The 25,387-nt window shown below is 39.7% G+C and overlaps 1 protein-coding gene and 1 long non-coding RNA gene across 2 annotated transcripts in view; one reads left to right on the top strand and one right to left on the bottom strand.

The window, feature by feature from the left end:
• DNAJC5B (DnaJ heat shock protein family (Hsp40) member C5 beta) overlaps positions 1–9,468 on the top strand; it is a 48,292-nt gene extending 38,824 nt beyond the window's left edge. The window contains exon 4 of the mRNA XM_075549625.1: positions 9,374–9,468. Within this exon, the coding sequence (XP_075405740.1) occupies positions 9,374–9,468 (95 nt within the window). The remainder of the gene's footprint in view (positions 1–9,373) is intronic.
• The window catches only part of LOC142448107 (uncharacterized), a 42,742-nt gene that overhangs the window by 14,407 nt on the left and 2,948 nt on the right, over positions 1–25,387 (bottom strand). The window contains exon 2 of the long non-coding RNA XR_012784503.1: positions 9,308–9,400. This is a non-coding gene — a long non-coding RNA (uncharacterized LOC142448107). The remainder of the gene's footprint in view (positions 1–9,307; positions 9,401–25,387) is intronic.

Genomic DNA, 25,387 nt, shown 5'->3' with positions numbered 1-25,387 from the left:
GGATTAACCAGAAACAGATGCATGAAAAACTCTACAAAACCCAGGGACCTAGGAATAATGTGCTTGAGAATGATGATTCTAGAATATTCCCATCTGCTCTTGTTAGAAAGATAAACGGTCAGAGATCATTAGGGGTCCTTGGCTCCATTTTCTGTAGGCCCTACATCTATCAGCCTTGTTCAGTACTTGGTCTGAATAGGGCCAAGTGAAATAGGAGACTGTCGTTATCTTCATTGTTAATTGTATCTTGACTTTCCCTTTATATGAGAGAAATCAGAATGGAGTGATGCAAGCCCACATATCCCAAATCCAGTTATTCACATCTCCTGAAAGAATCTCTTTTCTTTTCACAACTAGATAAAAGCTCCTGTAGGTCATGTAAGTAGATCCTGTGTTAAGTTCTTTGCAGAAGATTTTTGTCCTGGAACAGATATTCCTACTAGATGCCAAATTCGACGCAGGTTTCCTTCCTACCGTGAACTGGTGATAAATCGATGTGTCTCTCGCTGTTCTCAGTTCTGACCCTGCAGAGCTTCCAATTCCATCAGAGGTCAGTCTAGATGAAGTAACAGCAGCTCCCATTGGTCTGTGTTACTCCGAATCAGTAACCTACAGAAAAATCCCATTCTGCTATTTGTAAATACCAAACAATTCCTATGCAGGATATACTTCAGTAGTGTGAGCCCCCAAATTTGTCTAATGTGAGATCTGAAAGTGAGTACTTGAGTTAGAAAAAGAACTCACAGAAAACTCAAAAACTGAAAAATTCAAAAACACCACAAAACCTAGAAAAACCTGCAATCATCTAATTAGCTGCTTGGGAAGTCTGTGTAATATTTTCCCTTATGTTTTGTGGCTGCATAGTCATTATCTTGTCATTAACAGTGATTTTACAAAAACATTTTCTATAGGGAGAAAAGAAAAAATAATTCTCTTTCCTCTGGCATGGTTAATTATTTTTGAAAAATTTTAAAAGGTTCTTTCAGCTTCACAACTCATTACTTGCAATGTCTTGTAAATTTTAAGGTACTGCTGTCAAATTCAGGAAAATTCCTATCTTGTTTATTTCTGATGCAGCACTGGAAGCACTCACTCACTTATGCCAAGAAATTTAGAAGACAGCTACTTGGCCAACCAATGGGAACAGATACATTTTTGAACCCATTCCAAAGCAAGTTGATATAACAGATGTGGAACTTACAGAGCAATATCATTAATATCACATGCGAGTAAAATATTACTTAAGATAATTCTACAAAAGTGCGCAGCACTCCCTCCACCAGAAGCTTCCGGAAACTCATACTGGATTTAGATGAAAATATGGAACAAGGAATATCAATGATGACACCATGTTGATCTTGGTAAAAAGGAAGGAATATCAGGAAAAGTTTATTAGTGTTTGATTGAGTACACCGAGGGATTCATCTGTGGGAATCCTAAGAAACTTGGATAACACTGAGCAGAATGGGAATTCCAACACTTCATTATGCTCGTGCAGAACCTTTGGAAAGGCCAAGAGACAAGTCCTCTCACAGATCAAGGGCATACTGCGTGGTTCAAAAGCAGGAGAGGGAGGTGTGTGTCAGGGTTGTAGCCTCTCACCATCTTTATTCACTCTATGCAGGGCAAATACTCCTAGAAACTGCATTATGTGAAGAAGAATGCAGCATCAGGATTGGAGGTAAACTTATTAACAACCTTTGGTATCCAGATGACACAACCTTACTTGCTGAAAGTGAGGCAGACTTGAAGCACTTGCTGATGAAGACAAAGTATTGCAGACATCAAGATAGACTACAACTCAATGGGGCGGGGGGGGGGGGGCAGAAACAAGATCTCACAACTGAACCATATATAATGCCATCATAAATGATAGAAAGATTAAAGTTCTCAAGAATTTCATCTTGCTTGAATCCAGAATCAATGCTCATGAAAGCAGCAGTCAAAAAATGAATCAAATGGAAAAACAAGAGGAATGACACATTGCATTGGGTAAATCTGCTGTACAAGATCTCTTGAATGTATTGAAGAGCAAGGATGTCATGTTGAAGGCTGAGGTGCACCTGACCCAAGCCATGATATTTTCAATCACCTCATATGTATGTGAAAGTTGGACATTGAAGAAGGGAGACTGGAGAATAGATGCATTGGAATTACCTGGACTGCCAAAAGCACAAACAGATCTGCCCTAGAAGTACAGCCAGAATGCTCCTTAGAAGGAAGCATGGTGAGACTTGCATTCAGGTGCTTTGGTCATGTTATTAAGAGAGAAAAGGACATGGAGCTTGGTTAAGCAGAAGGGCAGCTTTTAGTGATTTTGAACCTGAGGGGTTCTTCCAGTACTGTTATCAGGCAATGAGCCACTGCTTTTTATAAGGTTTTCACTGGCCAGGTTTTTAAGTGGTAGATCACTCGGCCCTTCTTCCAAGTCCGTCTTAATCTGGAAGCTGCACTGAACCTTGTCTACCCGGGTGACTCTGCTGGTATTTAAAATGCCAGTGATGCTCCAGCAGCACAGCGATGCACAAGTCACCACAGTACAATCAACTGATGGACATGTGCTTTAATAAAGAATATTCTAGGGGGCAGATCTCTTCTCATAGGGCCACCATGAATTAGAATTGAGTTGACCACACACAATAATAAATAAATAGTGCTTGTTTGTTTGAAAATATGCTATTATTTCTATGTATTGTTCTGCATTTTTTGCTTTTATGTAGAGCAAAGATTTTGCTGAAAACAAATTTACCAGTTTTTAAAAAATGAGTTTTGCTTTTGGTATCATGTCTTGTCTAACCATGCTAGCCCCATATCATGAAGATTTATTCCATTTTCTTCCAAAATTTTTATCGTTTTATGTTGCACATTTTTATCTATGATAGGTTGTATGTTAAATTTTACATAAGGCATGAACTTTATGGAGAAGTTCATTTTTCAGTAACTGTGAATGGTCAATTGTTCCAAAATCTTTTGTTGAAAAGACTACCTTATTTTCATTGAATTGACTTTGGACTTTGTCAAAATCAGTTGGCCATATTGTATGACTCTGTTTCCACACACTCTTACTAGGTTCCATTAACTTATATGTCTGACTGTTCACTGCTGTCACACTGTTCTGATTTCTGTCATAAATTACATCTTAAAACCAGGACGTGGGTCCTCAGCTTAATCCTTAATTCGGGGGGAGGGTAATCTAGTTCTTTGACATTCCATACGCATTTTACAATAGCTCAGAGATTCAGAAAAATCCTGCTGATTTTTATTGGGTTTTTATTAAAATTGCCAGTCTTTCAGCAAAAAATTGACACCTTTAATCTTCTAATCCATTAATATAGTATGTTTCTCTATTTATTTAGGTCTCATTTGATTTCTTTCATGAGTGCTTTTCAATTTTCAGCATCCAGGCCTAGTATATCCTTTGCTAAATGTATCTAAGTATCTAATTTTAAAAATATTCTTAATAGCATTGTTTAAAAAATTTATTTAAAGTTTTTATTTTCCAATTGTTCATTGCAAGCAATTGTAATTGATTTTGTGTGTGTGTGTGTGTGTGTGTGTGTGTGTGGTGGACTTGATCTGTGTCTTTGCTAGGCTCACTTATAGCACAGATGTTTGTAGACTCTGAGAATTCTGATGTAGATGATCACAGTGTCTGAGGATTGGGTAGTTTTAGTTCTTTTTCCCCCATCTGTTGGAAATGAACTTATATGTCACTGATGACTCCAAACACACTTCACTTTCTTTCCCTCCGTTTAAGCCACAAAGACCAATATTTAGATCTGAGGGGTAAGGAATCTGGAGGGTTTTTGTTTATTTTTCATGAAGCAATTTTTATTTCATTTATTTATTGTCTCCCCCTCTCCCATTCCTCCCTTCCCCCTTTTGCCACCTCGTCCCTGACCCCCTCATTCATGGTCATCAAAGTCTTGTTTTTGGTGTATAAACTACATTTCTCCTTCTTTATTTTTGTTTATAACAATGGGATATTGAATATTTATCTTTCTAAAATTGACTGAGTTTGCTAAACATAAAGTTCTTTTGTTTTGTCTATGTCCTGAAGTGTTTAAGAAACTTAACATTTTTTTCTATTAATGTATAAAATTCTATAGTATGAATTTACTAGAGCTTGTCTATCCATTCCTCTATAGTTGGGGTTTTAGGTTGTGTCCATGTGTTTGCTATGGTGGAGGTTGCTGGGGATTTTAAAGCTTTATGCAGAAATGTGCAAATAATAGAAACCATATTTTTCCAAGTGATATTAATTCAGAAATTATTCTGACTTATTTCATGACAAGTAATTTCTTTTATACTTATCAATGCTACATACAGAATTAAAAAGACTTATTTTCTAAATCAATCAATAATTTGCACTCATTGTGATTATCAATAGCTATGAGTTTACTGCTGTCATTTGATTAGGGGGTGTGTGCTAACAATTCCTTCATAGCATTTAATTTTCTCTGCTGAGTTTTTCACGAATTTTCTTTTCATATCATTTGTTGCTAATTTCATGTTTTCTAAGTCAATTGCTTCTCTTTGTTTTGGTGAGAATTATTAATTTTCTTGGCAGTCACCCTGAAGTTTACCTTTATCATAGGTATAGAAAAATGTGTTGTATCTTGTTATCGCTTTGACTCCTTTCCATATGGAAGTTCTATAATTACACTATTAATTAAACACTTCTTCATATGGTTACTGGCCACCTGCACATCATCTTTGGTAAATTGTCTATTCATGTTTTGTGACCATTTTTTACTGGATTATTTGTATATTTCTGGTTAAGATGTTATAGTTTTCTGTAGATTTTTGGAGATTACTCCTTTATCTGATGTATTATTAGTGATTTCCCCCCCACCCCATCCTGTTGACCCTTTTGGTGAAGTCTTTTATTGTGCATAAATGTTATATTTTTAGTAGGTCCCAGTTCTTTATCTTCTATAGTATGAATATTTTGCATTGTATTTGATAGTGTGTTTATGCCTTGTATTATGGCCCTTAAGTTTGTCCCTATATTTTTATTGATGGTCTTAATAATTGTGTGATTTATATTTAGGTCTTTGTTCCACTTTGAGCTTGTTTTTGTATACCACTGTGAGGTATGGGTCTTATTTCATTCTTTTGCAGGTGAAGATCCAGTTTTCCCAGCAGCATTTGTTGAAAAGACTGTGCCTTGCCCATTTCATGGTTTCAGTTCTTTATCCAAAATTAGGAATCTGTCGGTACTTGGTTGCATTTCTGGGTTTTCATTTCTTTCTTTTTAAAAATCATTTTATTGGGGGGGTTGTACAGCTCTTATCACAATCCATACATACATGCATTGTGTCCAGCACATTTGTACGTCTGTTGCCCTCATTGTTCTCAAAACATTTTCTTTCTACTTGAACCCTTGGTATCAGCTCCTCATTTTGGGTTTTCATTTCTAATGCATTTGTTTTTATATCTGTCATCTCATCAGGACCAAGATGTTTTGAGTACTGAGGCTCTAGAGTAGGTTTTAAGGTCTGTGAGTGAAAGACCTCCTACTTTGTGTTATTTCTTTAGGGAAAAAATGTGATTTTTTTCATTTTTTTCTTGTCTGATTCACTGGCAAGGACATCCAGTATTTGATGTACTGCCCTGTCACAGCATCACCCTCAAATGGTGAATACTTTTCTAATATAGCATATCATATTTTCACTTTGCACTGGGCGCTGCAAATTATGTAAGTAGTACTATTTAGATTTTCCCCTGTGTGGAGTTTCTTGCTGTAGCTGTAAAGAAATAATCTAAATGGGTGGCTTTATAGAAGAGAAACCATTTCTTCACAGTTTAGGTGGCTCAACGTCTGAACTTAGCAGCCCGGGGGCGGGGGGCGGGGTGGGGGTGGAAGAGGTCTTTCTCCTTGTTTCCTCTGGGAGAAGATCCTGGTGTCCGTCTATGCCTGGCGCTCCTCGGTTCTTCGGTGAGCTTTGTGGCATGCCCTTCACTGTAGGTCAGCCCGTCTTCTATGTCTAATCTTTTTTAAAATAAAGAATCCTAAAGACACCCTACACAGATATGGCCTTGTCAACCTGAAAAAGAAAACCTTGTTCCCGAATGGGATTACATTCATAGGTCCAGGGGTTAGAACTGGAACACATCTATGGGTGGTGGTGACGGCAGGGAGGGGAGGGAGGCACAATTCACGACGCTATAAATGCTAAATTTCAAGCTTGTTGACTTTTTACCAGTGGGGTTATTTGTATTTTTCTTGTTAAGATGTTATAATTTTCTGTAGATTTTGGATTTTATATTTGGAATTTAGATCATCATCAGTGAAGAGCTAACTACAGTGCCCTATAACGTCTATGCAATAGTGTCAAGATACAAAGTACGATGAAACTAACATGCAGCAATCTTCTCTCCAGAATAGAACTACTCCGCACATTGCTGTCTTCTTGTGCCATACTAAATGAATACAGAAGAGGAAAGAATAGGCAGCCATTAGAAGACTCGATTTCTGATTTGAATTCAGTGACTAGACACTTTCAATGCAAGTTATAGGGCATTATAGTTAGCTCTTAATTTATGATGATCTAAATTCCAAATATAAAATCCTCTTACCCATTGACTTATATCAAACCATTAGAAAAAGATTTTACATGCTTTGAATTATAATTTTAAATCTTTAAAAGTATACATTCTTAGAAGAAAAACAAAGGAGAAGATATGTGGTTTATACTCCACTAGGCAAGACTTTGCTGACTTGGAAGAGGCTTGAGACAGACGTGGGAACAGGGAGAGGGCACGGAAGGTGGAGACCCCCCCCAAAAAAAAGAGGGTTTAACCCGAAAAATTTTTTTATATAAAATAAAATTTAAACTACACCATGAAAAAATTTCTTCTACAGATTCCTTACTCATCAGATATAAATGTTGGTCTGAGTGGCTACAAAGAGAGAAAACTGAAACTGAAGAGGACTTGGGGTCTTCAGTGACCCGCAGTTCATGCACACACTGTGTGTGTGGGTATATATAGGTATATCGATTCATTCTTAGAAACCAAATAAAATCACTGCCATCAGTTGATTCCGGCTCGGGGCATCAGGTGGATTCCTGTAGGTAGAACTGCGCGTGTCGGTTTCCAAGTGTAACTCTTGATGGGAGTACAAAGCTGCAGAGCAGCTGGTGGTTTCAAAGTGCTGATCTTACTGTTATCAGCCCAACATGTAACTACTAAGCTACCAGGGATCCTTATAGATTCCTATATTATGTATATATTTCAAACATGCCTATTCCTTGACACCAGCTAAAACCTAAGGGACCTAACCTTTGGTGCTGCGACATAGTACCGATCTCTGTTCAGGAGTGGTGATCTAGAGTGGGGTTAAGTAGCAGAGGGGAAAGAGATGGTTGGACTACTGTATTTAACTATGTCAAATGATATAATATAGATGCTACCCTTAAAAGGAAAGGAGATTTTTAAAGTGGCATTATTAATATCCAGTAGAAACTAAAGAACTTATAAACCGAGAGTCATCTCTGTCTTAAAGTAAAAACATATGCCAATGGGATTCTCAGAACCGCAAGGGGGTTCCATTCCATCAGGATCAAGTGGAGCAGAACTTGTGCCTTGAAGGGACTCCTTCCCCAATTATTTTGTTTTTGAGTAATTTAAACTAGAAAGATAAGGTAACAAATACTACTAGGACATCTCTTCTACTTTCAAATGTTCAAAAATTAGAAATTCTACCATGTGAAATTTTGGGTGGTATATTGAAAACAAAGTAATTTAGATGCTGTATTCCCTTGCTTGCAGAAGGTTAAAATAAAATCAGAATTCTGCCAAAAGGGCTTTATATACCATCTTGAGATAGAAACCTATCCTGAGGAACTCCATGTATATTTGTGTGTGTATGTGTGTGTGTGTGTGTGTGTGTGTCCATGTAACAAGGTAGATGCCAACAGTTCAAAAGGAATCTAGTTAACACTGAACACTGCAGCAAATAAACAAACATTATGATAGCTAAATTCAGTTTGTTTCTCTCAAGTCGAATAGCAATGAACTGAAATCCAGCAAAAACCCTCAGGGCATTATAGTTAGTTCTTAATATTGTAAAGTCATGTCCCCCATTTTTTACTTTTTCTTTTTTGGAGGTAATAAAGTATTAAAGGAAGAAAATTTATAGTCTTGACCTTGTATCTAAAAATGTAAGATTCGGTACAAAGAAAAATCTGTCGATAGCTTAAGTGCTCTTGCCACGCACCTGGAAAAATCCCAAAAAATTAACAGCCACTGAGCTGATGAGGCCATATGGCTTGTAATTAGACTCTTGCTCTTCGCCAAAATAGTGAGCCATTTATTACATTTGCTGTTCAGCATTCATCACATCTTACTGTCCATGAAAAAGTCCTAAGAGATTAAAGTTGTCCTTCTACTTTTCATAATTTCCCACTGAATATTTTTCCTATCTCTTCCCTCAGTTAAAAGTAACCAATTTCTAAAAATAATTCATGGAAACTAATGCTTGCAACTGATCCCAAAACTTTTTCTTTCAATTGATATGATATTCATATGTAAATATCAATCAAACACCATTAAGATTTTGGGCCAGGGTGGCAGGACAGGTGAGCCTCCCAAAAAGGTGTCTAAAGTAGATCCAAATTTTTCTGAATTTTGGCTGCCAAGCTTCAGTGAGCAAAGTTAACAGACCAGTGACTTTACAAAATAATAGAGTCTGATTTTTAACTTCTAACTGTAGACATTTGTTTCATAACTGTAAACATTTATCGAGTACTTAATATTTGTCTGACACTGTTCTAGGAGCTAGAGGGGAAAAGACATGGTTTCTGCTATCTTGGACTTTAGTAGAGGAGACCAGAAGACACATATAAAACACTGTAGTTTATATGAAAGGAGCCCCTGTGGCTCAGATGGTTAAATGTTTGCCTGTTAATCAGAAGGTTCATAGTTCAAACTCCTCCAGCAGCTCTGCAAAAAATAAAAAAGGATCTGGTGCTATTATTCTGTAAATATTACAACCTGGAGAGTCATATGGGTCAGTTCTCCTCTGTCACCATGAGTCAGAATTGAACAGTCTATAGGAATGGTGCCCACTAGAGTTGTGTGGAGCACAGTCTGTACAACCCGATCTGGTGACCTTGGCTCCAAACTCACAAGTTCAAATTCAACAGGTTCAGCAAGTCCTTTCAAGGGAAATGCTTAATTCTATACCTGATAAACTTGAGTGAAGACTAAAGACATCGTTTCCTCTCTCTTCACTGTACAGCATCCTCAATGTCTCGTTAATTGAATTGTTTTGCCACTCTATTTCAACAAAAATACCTACCACGTGTCCCATTCAATGACGTGTGCCCATAAGAGCGGTTCATTGCTCTGCTTTGCTTGTTTTCAGACGTGGACTTTCCCATCGTGCTCCAGCCTACAAATGCAAATGAGAAGACACAGCTAATCAGAGAAGAACCTCGAAGTTACTGCACAGACTCTTGATACTGAGACCCCTGAGGACCCTCAGGACCTGCTCTGGGTTCAGCCATGCTTCCAGGTGGTAATGGGGAGACAGAGGGGCATGAACTGCTGTGAGCATTTCTCCATTTGTATTTTATTGTTAGGTTAGGGAAAGCTGATTGCTACCTGATGTTCCCAGTATGCAAACATTCTGAGTAGAATTCCTAAGAAACACATTCCACTATGGTGAATAAAGACCTGAAGATCGCTTTGTGCTCCTTGCATGGTGGCAGTGGGCAGACTGGACAGGCATTCCCTGGATAAAAACTAGACCTCCTTCACCACAGATTAAGGTATTATTCCAAAACAGAAGCCATTTTCTTCTGTTTAACTAGATATATTCTTCACAACTGCCCCAAACATCACCAGGAAAGGAAAAAAAAAAAGACTGAATTTAGGGAGAATTTTTTTCAAGGAGATTTTTATCTGTCCATATGTAATTTAGCTAGAGAAATATTCCAAGAGGTAGGAGTAAGTAGGTTTAAAGACAGATCATATTATTTTCATGTATATTTTGAAAGATTCAAAATTGGCACTTACTGAATACTGACCAGGAAAACCACCAAGAAGTTTTGTATGGACTTCTGGACTGACTTACATATTTTAAAAAAACAATTTTCAACCTATATAAATACTTATGAGTAATCCAAAAAATAATTCTGAGCCTGAACAGTGTGTTGACTGTTAGTAAATAAAACGAGTTCGGCCAAACAGATTAAGGAAAAGAATCATCTAGACCAGGACTAGCACCCCACATTGAAGTCACTTCATGTAGTTCCCTTCCTTGCTTTCTGGTGGGACCTCTCATATGGATGAGAATGGACTCACTTCGGGACATGTTGGACAGTTTAAGCTGAGAGGTGGTCTCTACATTTCCTCATGAGATCCTTATATTCATTGTTTGCCAGAAACTGTGTCATTTGGCTCTCCCTACAGGAGGACAGCAGCAAACGAGTGTGTCTTTCCGAGATCTTTCCTAGGTCTCTACGTAATACTGCATTTTAAAGCTCTCATAATGTTTTTATATACTACTGCATGATATGCCCTTTGCCCTTTGCTTATTCTTCCCACCTCCAAATTACAGTCCACTGATGCTAAATATAGATTGTAAGTGAGAATTTGTGTTAAAGCTTTGACATGTCTGAAGTCATTAAAATCTGCTCTTGACTCTTGAGTTACTTGGATTTTTTTAAATCGACATACTTAAGTAGAAAGAGGGTTGGTTTGAAAATTAAGATAGCTTGTTCTGATATAAACTCCCACAAAGCCTGTGACCAAGTTAGGTGAGAAGAAAATGGAAAACTGATGTCTCTGTTTTTATAAATGCCCTGGCCTCTGTCCAAGTTTTTGTAAGAACAAGGTGAAATAGCTGAGGGAAGAGAACTCTGAAAAGGCAAATGTTCAGAGGGTTTACATGAATCTTACTGTTTTCATATATCAAGAGGATGTGACTTCTTTTGCACAGAAATTACCTCCCTCGTGAGACAGTGAAGAAGCCCAGCACTAACAGCTCCGTCTGCACTCAATACTTCGTATCGAACAATGGGACAGATTATTTCCTTTTTCTAGTTTCTCTAAGCAAAAAGGTAGGCATATTTCTGCCCCCCCACATAAAAACATTTCATTGGGAGCTAAACAGATATCATATCATTCCATAGTTCAATCACATCAAACAGTATTGTACAATTGCTACTACAATCGGTTCCAAAACATTCGCTTCCTTCTTGAACTCCTTGATATGAGCTCCCTTTACCCCCACCCCCTCACCCTCCTGCACTGTACCCTGCCCCTCCTTCTCAGGAATTCTTATCAATCCTGGGTTTCATATACCGAAAATATATAACAAAAATTTAAGAAGGTTACTCCCAAAGAAAATCTAATATAAACCCCAATAAGAAAAACACAGAAAATGTTGAAAACCAGATCAGGCTCAGCATGCATCGTAGGGGGATCAACTGACAAGGTTTTAACCATTCAAGTCAGGTTTATCATTTTAATCATCTAGAGTCCTCTCTGGAATGTACTGTTTGGTATAGGCATATTTTTGAATAAGCCAATAAAACAAACAAACAGCACACAAAACCTCTGGTCCTTGAACGACCTTACAGAGGGTTTCTGAGACTGTAAATCTTCACAGAAAAGCCCCTGGTGGTGCAGTCGGTTATTAGTTGAGCTGCTAACCATAAGGTCTGCAGTTAGAACCCACTAGTAGCTCCGCAGGAGAAAGATGAGGCTGTTTGTTCCCACAAATATGTATAGCCTGGGAAACACACAGTTCTACTCTGGCCTTGTGGTTTTTGTTTTTTAAATCTTTACAGGAGTACCCAGTTTCATCTTTCTCTCTGAGGAGCTGGTAGGTTTGAATGGCTGACTATGTTAGTCTGGGAATTTTAGAGAAATAAATCCACAGAAACTCATATGTATAAGAGAGTTTTATATAAAGGGTAAGTGCGCATCCAGAAAACATCCCAACCCAGTGCTGCCCAAGCCCACAAGTCCAACATTGACCCATATGTCCGACACAAATTCACAAAGTCTTCCTCCAGCCCACAAAACACACAGAATGAAGCCGACTGCAGGAGGAAAGCTGAATCAGTGAATGTGTAAAGATCTCAACGCTGGCAGGGGTCTTCACACGGCTGCTCCAGCAGCCAGGGCTGCATTGGGATAGGTCCATGTGGCTTCTCCTCAGGGATGTCTAGCAGGAAATGAGCCTTGCCAGCTGAAGCAGGGAACTGTATAAGGCAGCTGCATCCTGGTCTGACCATCAGAAAACAAGAAAACGGAGAACTAGAAAGGTGAGGCTCACTGAGTCATTTATTCCTCTACCCTTCAATTAACCCCACATATGTTTATCGGCCAGGTTGGCACAATAAACTTAAACTACCTCACTGACCTTGGGCTTAGCAACCCAGTGCCAAACCCACATTACCACCAAAACTCAAGGTCACTGCCACTGAGTTGGTGCTGCCTCATGGAAACCCTATAGGATAGGGTAGAACCGCCCCTGGGCGTTTCCAAGATGATAACTGAATGGGAGTTCATGTAACTGCTGCTGTTGCTGCTGTTCTCTCTCCCACAGCTGGTGGTTTCAAATCACCGACTTTTCAGGTAGCAGCCCAACACCTAACCACTATGCCACCAGGACTGCTCCATGGCACCAGGGCACCTTTATGTTTTTAATAACACCCTACATATTGCAAAGCTTACCTGCCCATTCTCGTTCATGTTCCACCACCCCACTTTTCACCCCAAAGTACTTGCTTCCATGTTTAGCTTTCTTAAAAGTAGTTAAGATCAGGATAGGGCTTGAATCAAAGTGAAATCAAGTTCCTTGAGGAGTTCTGGTCAGTGTTCCCCAGAAAGCACTAGTTTCTGGTTATAAGGATATGTGAAAAGTGTAAGCAATTGGATGCATGTGAATGCTGAAATGAATTCTGTAGACTGACTCTTAGCTATATAGAAACAAGGATAGACTGGCGAACAACAGACATTGTTCTATGGTACTCCCTACTGTGAATGATCGATCGCTGAAGACAAATGAGTGCATAAGCAAATGTGGCAAAGACAGCGGATGGTGCCCAGCTATCAAAAGATATAGCATCTGGGGCCTTACATGCTTGAAATTAAACAAGTAGCTATCTAGCAGAGAAGCAACAAGACCCTATGGAAGAAGCACACCAGCCTGTGGGATCATGAGGTGTTGACAATCAGGTCACAGGCCCCAGAAGACCCAAAGCAAACAAACAAACAAAAAACATAGTTTTGAGAACAAAGGGGGTCAGAGCAGAGAGAGAGACCCAAACCCATCTGTAGACAGTGAGACATCCCCTCACGGAAGGGTTATAAGGAGAGGATGGGTCAATCAGGGCACAGTAAAGCACTGAAGAAACACAGTATTTCTCTGGTTCTTTGAGGCTTCCTCCCTGCCCACTATCATAACCCCAGTCCTACCTACCTTTCAGTTCTGGCTAGAGCTGAGCATGTACACAGCTACAGATAAGAGGTAAGAGCTCTTGACACATGGAATCCAGGAACAGAAATGGGAGTAGTGATACCAGGAGGCAAGGGGGAAGGTGAGAAGAGGGAGGAATAGGGGATTGATAGCAATGAATTGCACATAATCACTAATCACACACACACACACATGGGGATAAACAACAGAAACCACAGGGGAAAGGAGATGGCGATCGGTGTAAGATATGAAAATAATAATTTATAACTTATCCAAGGGGTCAGGGCAGGGGGGAGGAAGGAGGGAAAAAGAGGAACTGATACCAAGGGCTCAAATAGAAAGTAAATATTTAGAAAATAATGGTGGCGACATATGTACAAATGTGCTTGATACAATTGATGGATGGGTTGGTATAAGAGCTGTAAGAGTCCCCAATAAAATGATTTTAAAAAAGAAAAGAAAGAAAAGAAGGCATGTACTGGCCCTGGATCTCAGCATGTTCCTGAATGTCCATCAAAGTCAAATGGACTGCCCCAATGTGGTAACTTCTACCTATTATTGGCCTCGAGACTACCAGACTGGATGGCTTTTATATATGATTATGTATGTCATCCTTTTATTTTTCTAGCTGTCCTATATTGCCACATGCATTTTAAATATATACATCCATTTTTCTTCAACAAGATACAATTCTTAATTCGCTGAGAATAAATGCCATTCTATTTCTACATTTCAAGTTGTATGTAGGCTAAAACCTACCCAAATAGCCAAAGTCACAGCCATCAAGTTGATTTCAATTCACTGTGATGCCTTGCAGGGTTTCTAAGGCTGTGATTCTTAAAGGGAGCATCTTTCTCCCGCGAAGCAAGTGGTGAGTTTGAACCACTGATCTGGAAGGAAGGAGCCCGATGCTTACCAGTGCTACTAGGGCTCAAAGCCTTTAAAAATTTGACATGGCTTAATCTGGCAGTACAAGGTCCCTGCAAAGTGCAACTTGTCTGTGTTTTAGACTGCTAGCTGTGGCATGGTGGGCTATGCATTTAAACTGCTAACTGCAAGGTCAATGGTTCTAATACACCAGTTACTCTACAGCAGTGGCTCTCAACTTTCCTAATGTTGCGACCCTTTAATACAGTTCCTCATGTTGTGGTGACCCCCAACCATAAAACTATTTCCACTGCTACTTCATAACTAATTTTGCTACTGTTATGAATCATAATGTACATATCTGATATACAGGATCTATTTTCATTGTTACTAATTGAACATAATTAAAACCTAGTGATACATCACAAAACAATAGGTAATTATATATTGTGAACTATTAATACAATCCAAAGGGATCACAACCCACAGGTTGAGAACTGCTGCTCTATAGAAAAAGGTAAGGCCATTTGTTCTTGTAAAGATTTAAAGTTTCAGAAATCAAAAGTAGCTGTTCTACTCTGCCCTACGGGTTCTCCGTGGGTCAGAATCTACTTGACGGCAGAAAATCTGGGCTTGGGGGTTTACTAATCTACAGGTTGTCCAGTGGAGCCCACCTAGAAGCACAGAAGAGTGCCCTAGTGATCTGCTTCCGCAAAGATTACCGTCAAGCGATATTGCAATGGCTCAGTTCTAATCTGTAACAACAAATGGAAACTCCGTGAGTTGGGATTAGTCTGGAAATAGATGAGGGTGCAATGAACCCCCATTCTCTGACCTGCAAAAGGTTATTCAGGTTAGCTTGTCTCTAGTAGATACAATAGTGACCCCTTAAGATGTACATGTCCTGGTTCCCCAAACCTGTCAAGTTATCTTTCATGTCAAAAGGGGCTATACTGATATGATTAAGTGAAGGATTTTGCCATAAGGGGATTATCCTGAAGTATCCTGCTGATCCAATCTAATGACACTCACTGCCATTGAGTCAATACTGACTCACAGGGGCCCGTGCCCCAACCCCTCCCCGTGGGTTTCCAAGACTTCCCCAGTTTTTCTTCTGCAGAGCTGCTAGTGTTTTTAAACTGCCGACCACATGACCCAGATCTCAGTCCAATGAAGAACCACTACACCATCAGGGCTCCTATGGAAAGGCAAAGGGTGAACAAAAGTTTTGGTTTTTCCCTCCAAACAATTGGCTGGGTTTATTGATAAGTAGAACTCAATGCCTTTGTTAGTTAAGTATATGCCAGGATAATTTACTGAGACATTAATTTGTGTTTGGGCTTTGGTACCTTAGGAGACTCCAAGAAAGGCGACAGCTCTGACATGTCCGATCCCCCGCTCTGCTTTTCCACAACAACACCGTCATGAACACACTTACTATCTTAACTGTTGTCTGTCTCCCACCCCACGAGAGCAAGGATTTTTTGTCGTTTCCTGACCAACCCCTGGTGTTTACAACTGTGCCAAATATATGGGAGGTCAGGAAATATTTGTTAGGTGAATACATGCTACCCCTGCAATGTGGGATGAGGAAACTCCTATCTACTAGTAGTGCAAAAGCCACTAGACATCCTTTAGGGGAGGCGAAGCCTATTAACAGGAGCCCTGGTGGTGTGGCAGCTATGAGGTTGGCTGCTCCCCAACTACCAGGTGGGCCACCACCACCAGACGCTCCACAGAAGAAAGATGTGACTTCATACTCCCACAAAGAGTTACAGTTTCCAGTGCCCACAGGGTCATTCAACTATGTTCAATAGGGTCCCTATAAGTCAGAATGAATTCGGTGTCAGGAATTTAGCACATTCATGATCTTGCATATTAATAGTTGACATGAAATACTCCTGAAATGAAAAGATAAGGGGAAATGAATATTTATTTTCAAACCACTCCTGTTAGAGTGGCAGCCGATTGAGTGCCTGGCCTGGTCACAGGACTCTTTTCCTTTATTTAACTAAATTAATTTGTTTTAAATCATTTTATTGGGGGCTCATAACATTTCATAAATCAATTTTATCAAGTATATTTGTACTTATGTTGCCATCATCATTTCCAAAACATTTTTTCTACTTGAACCCTTGGTATCAGCTCTGCTTTTTTCCCCGCCTTCCCCCATCCTCCCACCTTCATGTGTCCTTCATCAATTATATATTGTTATTATTTTGTATCTTACACTGTCCATTGTCTCCCTTCACCCACATTTCTGTTATTTGTCACCTTCAGGGTGGGGGTGGGCTATATATCCAACCTTGTGATGGGTTCTCCCTTTCTTCCCCTTCCCCCTCTGTGACCATCCACCTCCCTTCATGATATCGCTACTCCCACTACTGTTCCAGAGGGGTTTATCTGTCAGGAATTTCATGTGTCAGGAGCTCTTAGCTGTACCAATGTGTGCTCTCTGGTCTATCCCTGGAAAATGGGGTTAAAAAGAAGGAATGATTCAACACCGAGGAAACACATCACTCCTCTAGTTCCTGAATGCTTCCTCCCCCCACTACCATGACCCAGTTCTACAGGACTCCTTTTAAGACATTTCAACAGCGCTCTCCTTCTCACTCAACTACATGAAGGCAAATGCCCATAGCCAGGGCCCCAGTCCTCTTTTCAGAGAAAAAAAAACAAAAAAAACGTATTCAAGAAACATAAGTCAACCTCTGTATTCTCCCTGCTCCCTCTTCCTCTGCCCCAGCCCCAATCTCCCCCCAGAGTTTAGCCTTAGAAATGAGGTAGACCTTCATAAAATCCTTGACTGGTTCTGCAGAAGAGGAGAAATTTAGATTCAGTCTAAATTTACTCGTATACTTGTGTTCCCTAAAACAAAGCCAAGTTGTCGGAGTCGCAAATGAACTGGTTTCCTGAATTGCATCTTAAGAGCTGGAGAATACATGTATTTGTATTGTTCACAGTGCTGAACACTAATAAAGTAGGAACTAATAAATGCCTGTTGGTGGAGTGATTAATTCTTACAGCATATGCCATTTCTGAGAAAAGCCTTTCTCTCACAGGACAGCTAAACAAGCTCAGCGCCAAATGAATAGGTAAGTGGGGACAACTCCGGAATTTTCATCCTGTTCCAGGGCTAACCCTAAGAAGCAATTCTAAATTCCTAGAATCAGTTACAGGACAGCTGTTGACACATTCTGCTCATTGAGGAGCTGCCAATGGAACTTTCTAAGAGCTAAAACTGAGGCCTTCGTCTCTTCGAAAGAGACAGAGTCTGCCAGGCACATCTTTGTTCCCAGGCCCAGGAGGAGGGAATGCAGCCTGGCCAGCCAGCTTTATCCCTTTTCCTCCTGAGTTCATCTGCTGAGTCACCCAACTCGCTCCCCTTCGGAAATGTCCATATTTGCCTTGTCTTCTTAGACACAGATCTCAATGACAATATACTTTATTTTCAGATTAAGAATAATTGAGGTGATTTTTTTAAATTGCAGATTTCACTTTGGGAATAAAACTTCAACATGTTCTTAATGTTTTCCTAATGTCGCTGCTCTATTAAGACTTAAGTTATTAAACTCACTTTTTAGGATTACTTATAATTGTACAAAGCAATTTAATGCTAATCTAGGTTTAAAACTAATCAATGAAAACCATTAGTGGGAAAAATATACCATGTTAGATGTGGAATTTATTTTCTTTTAATTTAGATCCATGTATAACATTTTTCATTTTCTGAAAGTCAAAGTTTTAGCTTCCAAACTTGATACTTTTTCTCTTGAGCAAATACAAGAGACAACATATTTCTCTGTTTACATCTGCATTCCTCAGTTACCGTTCTTATTTGTTCCCACCATGATCTGTGCATCACATTATAGGTTTTGAAATGAGTCAGGAAGTGACTTTTAGGAGCACAGATGCATTTGTATTTGCAAAAGCGATTCATGGGCTTCTGGCAAGATGGTGGTCTGGGCAGACATGCTCCCAGCCACAGAGGGCAAATGAAACAAATACAGGTGGTAGTCCCGAAACTGAGCTTCAGAGGCTAGAAAAGTGGCTTGAATACCAACTAAGCGAAGAAGCTTAGCAAACGTGGTGAAACAAGAATCGGATGGATGAAATGTCAGCTTTGCGAGCAGCATTCCATGAAGACAGCAGCCCGGCACACCAATGACCAGTGTTGAGAAACATGAGAGCCTCCTTTCCTTTCTTCATACTCTCCTCATGACCAGAGCATGGCCAGCACCACCTGCGCCCACACAGTAACTGGTGCCCATCTCCCCTCCCTGCACAGACTCTATCTGCCTGAAGCTGGAACCAAGCCCTTGTGGATTTGGTATGTGGTGCATAATCCCTGAACCAAGAGGTGCATAAACTTCCCATCTTGAGGTGAACAGAACATGCAGTGCTAGGTCCCTGGCCACCTCTGTATGGGCAAGAAATCTTCCCACATCTAGCTCCCATTCTCCTGCTAGTTGCCTTCTGGGTTAAAATATTTCCTTCTGAGAACACATAACCTGATTTCAGCCATCAACTGAGCCAGCAAAAACTGTGCTACATGAACAGTGAACAGAGAATTACACACACATGAATATTTCCTATCATACCCATCAAGAGGTGAGCAGCAACATACAATCATAACTAAATACAAACACCACCACAATGTTTCAGAGACAACAGACCATTTCAGTTCACACAAAGAAGACAGAGAACGCAAGTGAGCAAAACACAAAGCCAGAAGAACTTGATCAAGAGGAAATGGCATTGGAACTACCTGATAGTGAATTGAAAAGAATGGTATTTAGACTCTGAATGGATTGAGAGAAAGAGAAAACTTCAATAAAGTGTTAAGAAAAACAGAATAAAACTTTAGAAGAGTTCATGGAAACAATAAGAACAAAATGACAAAGGAAAAGAATCAGAAACCATACAAAAACAAAATAGAAATTCAGAATACAATACTAAGATTTCAGAAAGAGATAATACATAGGGAAAAAATCAGTAGAATTGAATCAATGGAAGGTCAAAGTAGTGAGGTTGAAGACAACTCTCTCTAATCTGCTAGAGGAATAGAACAATCAGACAAAAGAACAAGAAAATTCAAAGACAGTCTAGGAAATATGAGGGGCATCATCAAGAGGAATAACTCATGTGTGACAAAAATTCCAGAACAGAAAGAACAGACAAAATTGTGGAAGAACTGTTGGAAGAAATTCTCCCTACCCTCTTGAAAGAGAAGATATGACTGTAAGAAGCAGAACAAACCGCAAACAGGCTAGACTTTAAAAGAAAATCACAAGACATATAGTAATTGATCTTTCTAAACTAAAGATAAGAATCCCAAGAAAAGGTTAGGAAAAACAAAAAGTTACCTACCAAGTAGAATCACTCTCTAATTTCTCAGCAGAAACTATGCAGGTAAAAGTCAATGCACCATGCAAAACTGTCCCACAAATACAATGATGAAATTAGTACATTTCCAGGTAAGCAAAAATTCACGGAATTTGTTAAAAAAAAAAAAAGACCTACTAATAAGAAATCCCAAAAGGAGTTCTCCAGCCTGAGAGCCAACAATTGCAGACAACAACCTGAGATTTTCATGGCAGTGCCACCAAGAAGTCAACCTAGCTGTATAACTCACTGCCATCTGGTTGATGCTGCCTCATAGTGACCCTATATGTGTTAGGCCGGTTGACTAAAGAAACAAATCCAGCGACATTCAGATACATGAAAGAAAGACCTTTATAACAAGAAATAATTATATAACAGAAAAACATCCTAGCCCAGTCCAACTCAAATTCTTATGTCTAATACTAGTCCCTTTTCAGACTCACTCAGTCACAAGCAATGATGCAGAATGTAGGAATAGAACACATTGATAGGTGTAGAATTGTGTGGATCCAATGGTGGTGGAAACACCCAAGGCCCTGGAAGCAACCAGGGTCAGCCAGGAGGAAGGTGAAGGCAGAGTGATAGGGGAGGTTCCTTGTAATCCTTGTGAGGAGGCCATGCCCACATGAGGCACTATCAAGTTGTGACCTGATTGACAGGTTGATACCACCCCTACACTTCAAGTGGACATGAAAGTCTGTTTCAACTGCTGACCTTTTGGCCAATGCATAATCACGGTACCATCAGGGATTCTTTAGATATACAAGTATCCATAATAAAACAAACCTACTAGATTGAAAATAAGGAAAGGGACAACAATGTGTAATGAAGATAATTACAAAGTAAAAAGACAGTATATTGTAGTTATAGAACCTCAAAGTGGAAAAAGAGTCAAGTAGATTTTAAGAACTTGAGTAAAGGGAAGACAACACATAAGTGGGAGGCTGGCAAAAAAAATGATGGAGGCAGGAGAAGACACTGGAAGGAGCACTAAAGTTAAAGTTAACAGATCATATGCTATTATATACACAATCCTGCAATAATGGTGATCTACGAGTAAGATGCACAGATAGACATGCAGGCTGAACTCGTGTGTGGGACAGAGTGGGAGCATACCAACAAACATATAGATTGGACAGGATTTTTACATCGGCTGCAACTATATCCATGAAGCATACATTGGGCGAAGTTATAAATGCTGTTTAGACTTTACCAAACTCCTTGAGATAATGAGTCATTTGGGTCTGTGGGATGAAGACTATAATGTCATGTCAAGTCTTTGGGCATAAAATAGTTCACAAGACAATGATCTATGTCCCACTTTGGTGAATAGCAACTCGGGTCTTAAAAGTTCATGAGTCATCTAAGATGCAACTATTTGAAAGAAGAGTGATGAAAATCAAAGATACACAGAAAGAATCCAATAGACTAATCCATTATTCCACCATCTCCAGTCTCCACCTCCCTGAGACTCTAAGAGCTAGGAGGTGCCTGGCTATCACTACTTACTGCTTAGAAAGGGGTCATTTTAGAAGGCCGTGGGTAGAGTGACAGAAAAGTGTGGGACAAAACTCAAAATCATGAACGAGACCAGGCTTACTGGTTGGAGACTGGAGAACTCCTCACACAATGGCCTTTGGCTGGAACTGAAGTAATCCTTGTGACTCAATTTCAAGCCAAACAATTTATAATTCTGTAAGGGGAACAATGGTGTTATTAAGTTGTGCACACCTTAGAATAATTTGGGATCAAAGTGACACCGTTTAACCAAGTACAAAGGAAAAAAAGAGGAACAGAGACAGGAAATACAGGGAGGGGGTGGAAAGGATAATGTTACATTGAGAAGATTGCAAGGAATTAGATGAAACATAATGTGGATGAATCACTAAAAGAAAAATGATGATCTGCCCTGTACACCTTCACCCAATTTACATGAAATTTTTAAAGATGATTCATTAGAATTCAAAAAATTATTTTAAAATTATCAATTGGATGCTTGTAATAAATAATCCGAAGAACTTTACACTTAGTCCTCTGAGCACCTCATGAATTAAGCACTATAGTCAACACCATTCCCCATTTCTCAGCCTAAGACATTCAAACACGAGATTCGGTGGCAAAGTAACTTGGACTACATCACCTGTAAGTAAGTGGTACAGTAGGCTGGCTCTCAAGTCCACAATATTAACAACTGCTCCATGAATAATCTATTTGGATGGTCTTGTATATCCAACTACATTTGTCCTTGAAAACGATTATTTCCCAACCTCTTCACTCCCTGGCCAAGTTCTTCTAAAAAATCTCTTATTTTTAAGAGAATGCTTTCTTTTTTCTCTTTCTCTTCAATTTCACTTTGTAGTTGATTTGAGTCCTAGTTCGTGAGCAAATGCAAAATTTCCCTTTGCTTCTTCCTCCCCCTTCTCCCACCCAACTCTCCACAACACCTCCTTATCTGAGAAGCCTGTGTAGGCTTGTGTGCTGCTTCTCATCTGAGTGAGGAACCACTAATGGAGTAAAATACTGGATTTTAAAAAATTATTAGAGGTGACTCGAGTTGTTGGTATTAATAAACATGTATGATTTTTAAAACTCTGATCAATAGTTAAAGTTCCTGCCATTGTTTCCTAGGATAGTTAGATAATATTAAGAAGCTACTGAATCAAAATGAACTCCTCACTGGCTGAGTTGGGAATTTAAGAAGAAAACTTGACAGTCTCTATACAGTTTATTGTGTTCCCAACAGGAAGCCTGGTGACATAGGGGTTGAGGATTGGGCTGCTAACCGTAAGGGCAGCAGTTGTGAACCCACCAGCTGCCCCTCAGGGAAAAGTTGAAGATTTCAGCTCCTGTGATGCTTTACAACCTCAGAAACCCAACAAGGCAGCTCTAGTTCATCCTACCGGGTCGCTAAGAGCCAGAACTGACTCAAAAGTTGTGAGTTTGGTTTGGCTTGGCTTATGTGCTGGAGAGACAGAATTCTATACATCTAGGACAGATAACCTCTTTTAATTCTCAGAGTAACCCAAGGTGTAGGTGCTATCATGGTTTCTTATTTCACAGACAGAAAAAATTAGGAGATAGACAGCCATTACTTAACCCAGTCTGCTAATAAGAGGAGAGCCAGAATTTGGACTCCAGGATTTTCACTCTAAACTCTAGTTTGATGGCTGCACCACTGTACCAATTGGACTCTCTCTGTTGCCCTAAGACATATTTGAATTCTATAAAGTTAGGATACAAATAAGTTAAGTTTTAAGTGTTTATATTTAGTATATTCTAACTCTCCAAAAGTTAACACCATGGGTTTATAAAGCCAAGTTAATACATTCTGTTCTTGTCTTCTGATTTCATGCATCAAGATGAGAACATTTGCTATTATATAAAAATATAAGGCATTTCAATACCACCCATACAATGAAACACATAATCTTTTCATAACTTTAAATGCTATCTATTCATAATATAAGTGAAATTATACTCATTTTCTCCACTATTCAAGGCTAAGGTTCGAATAATGACATTTCTACTAATAAAAATAAAGCATTACTTATTTCAGACTACTAAATTAGCGATCCTTTTATTGCTTCAGAGTACAGAGAAAGTACAATGTGGAAAACTAACATTTTTTTCTAAAAGAACTTTAATGTCTGTCACAATTTAATATACCCGTGTGTTGCATATATATATATATATATAAAATTGTGCTTCCAGTCGTCGAAATGAACTTGCCTCTGTTGCCCACTCCAAATCCACCTGTGCTCTGGGTTTCTTTTCAGCATTGAATCTGCCCTCTACACCCCTATTGTCGATCAGCGCCTCTGGACTGAGTGCTGGGAGGGTAGGAGTTCATGCGTCTCTGGTATACTTTTGCATCCCCGGCGGCACCAGAACATCATTGTTGTGAGGTGCCTGTGCTTGGGTTCACCCTCGCAGTGATCCTCTGTGCGACAGAATGAGACGTGGCCCGGCCCTGGGCCGTCTTCACAACCGCTCTCATGTGGAGCCTATTGTTGCAGACACCGTGTCAGTTCATCTTGTCGACGGCCTTCCTCTCTTTGGCTGCCCCTACACATGATGAAGCGTGGTGTCTTTCTCCAGAGTGCTGGCTACTGAGCACGTCCAAAGTATGCGAGATGAGTTTCACCATTCTTGCCTCTGAGGTGCATTCTGATGGTACTTCTTACAAAACAGATGTTTGTTATTTGGGGACGTAGGTGTTTCTTCCAATATTCTTTGCCAGAATTATAATTCAAATGTTTTGATTCTCTGATATCCATCCTTATTCAATGTCCAAATTTCACATGTATATAAGGCAATTGAAAATTGTCGTGGCTTTCCTCAGACACACTTTAGTCCTCAAAGTAATGTCCTTGCTTTTCAACACTTTCAAGAGGTTGTGGGGAACATATTTCCCCAGTGCACAGTGTCGTTTGATCTCTTGACTGCTGCTTCCATGAGCATTGATCGTACAGGGAACAAGAGGCAGTTGCGTGAACAGAACAAGGGAATACTGTATGGTTTTAAATCAAGAAAGGCGTGTGTCACGGTTTTATCCTCTCAGTGTACTTATTCAATCCGTATTCTGAGTGAATTATCAGAAAAGCTGGATTATATGAAGAAGAATTTGGCCATAGGACTGGAGGAAGGCTTACTAGCAACCTGTGATATGCAGATGACCTAACCTTGCTTGCTGAAAGTGAGGGGGACGTGAAGAACTTGCTGATGAAGACAAGGACTGCAGCCTTCAGGATGGATTACAAGTCAATGTGAAGACCACAATTCTCACAACTGGACCCACAGGTAGCATGATAAACGGACACGAGAACACAGTGCTAATTACATACATGTTTGTTGAAAGAATAAATATGAGTCTCTGAAGGACATCTTTCTGCAACCCCAGCTTCTCTGCTGCCTGGCCCACTTTCAGAACAAAGTGGTGTCAACAAGATGATGGTTCCAAGTGAGCTCAGAGAGAGCTAAGGAGCCCATGGCATAGTTGGCTGTTTGCCTCAAGTTGAGCAGTTTGATTCTACCAGCCCATTCCATGGGAGAAAGATGGCGTGTTCTGTTCCCGTAAGATTTGCAACATGGAAACCCCAAAGGGCAGCTCTACTCTGCCCTATAGTGCCACGGAGTCAGAATCCACTTGGTAACGGTGGGATTTCCTCGGTTGGGCATTGCTAGATGAGCTGCAGCATCTTTCATTATGAAAAATGGTTCCTGTGAGCCTCCTTAAAAGGGGCAGGGTTAGGGGCTGTCTTAGTCATATCATACTAGTTTGGCATACAATTCAGGATTAATGTTGGATTGATATTCTCTTTCTGACTCTGGGAACACTGTCTGTGGGTTCTCACAAATGTCCTTCTTGGAGACAGACTGTGACTATAGAGAGAACAAAGGGTGATAAATCCTTAAATCTAAGGTCAGTGATGCTCTCTTACCTGGATGGTCATGCTGACCACATCATGTAACTTTTCTGGGCAGACCTTTTAGATCTGCAGAATGATTCCCCCATTTTAAAAGACTTGCACATCCTTGAACAGGCTCATACACATACAAGCCTTGTTTTTTCCAAGGTGAACAACGGCCTTTTGCCTTCACGTCACAATGTCTTGACAAAACCTCTTTGGGGAATCATCAATAACAAACTATTTGGATGTGACCTTTGCGTTTTATAAATGAGTCATTGTGTAA

Source organism: Tenrec ecaudatus, chromosome 5 (genome assembly GCF_050624435.1).
Source record: "Tenrec ecaudatus isolate mTenEca1 chromosome 5, mTenEca1.hap1, whole genome shotgun sequence".
In the NCBI taxonomy this organism is placed as follows: domain Eukaryota; kingdom Metazoa; phylum Chordata; class Mammalia; order Afrosoricida; family Tenrecidae; genus Tenrec; species Tenrec ecaudatus.
The sequence above is the reverse complement of the archived record's forward strand: the minus strand, read 5'-3'. Positions and strand labels throughout refer to the sequence as shown.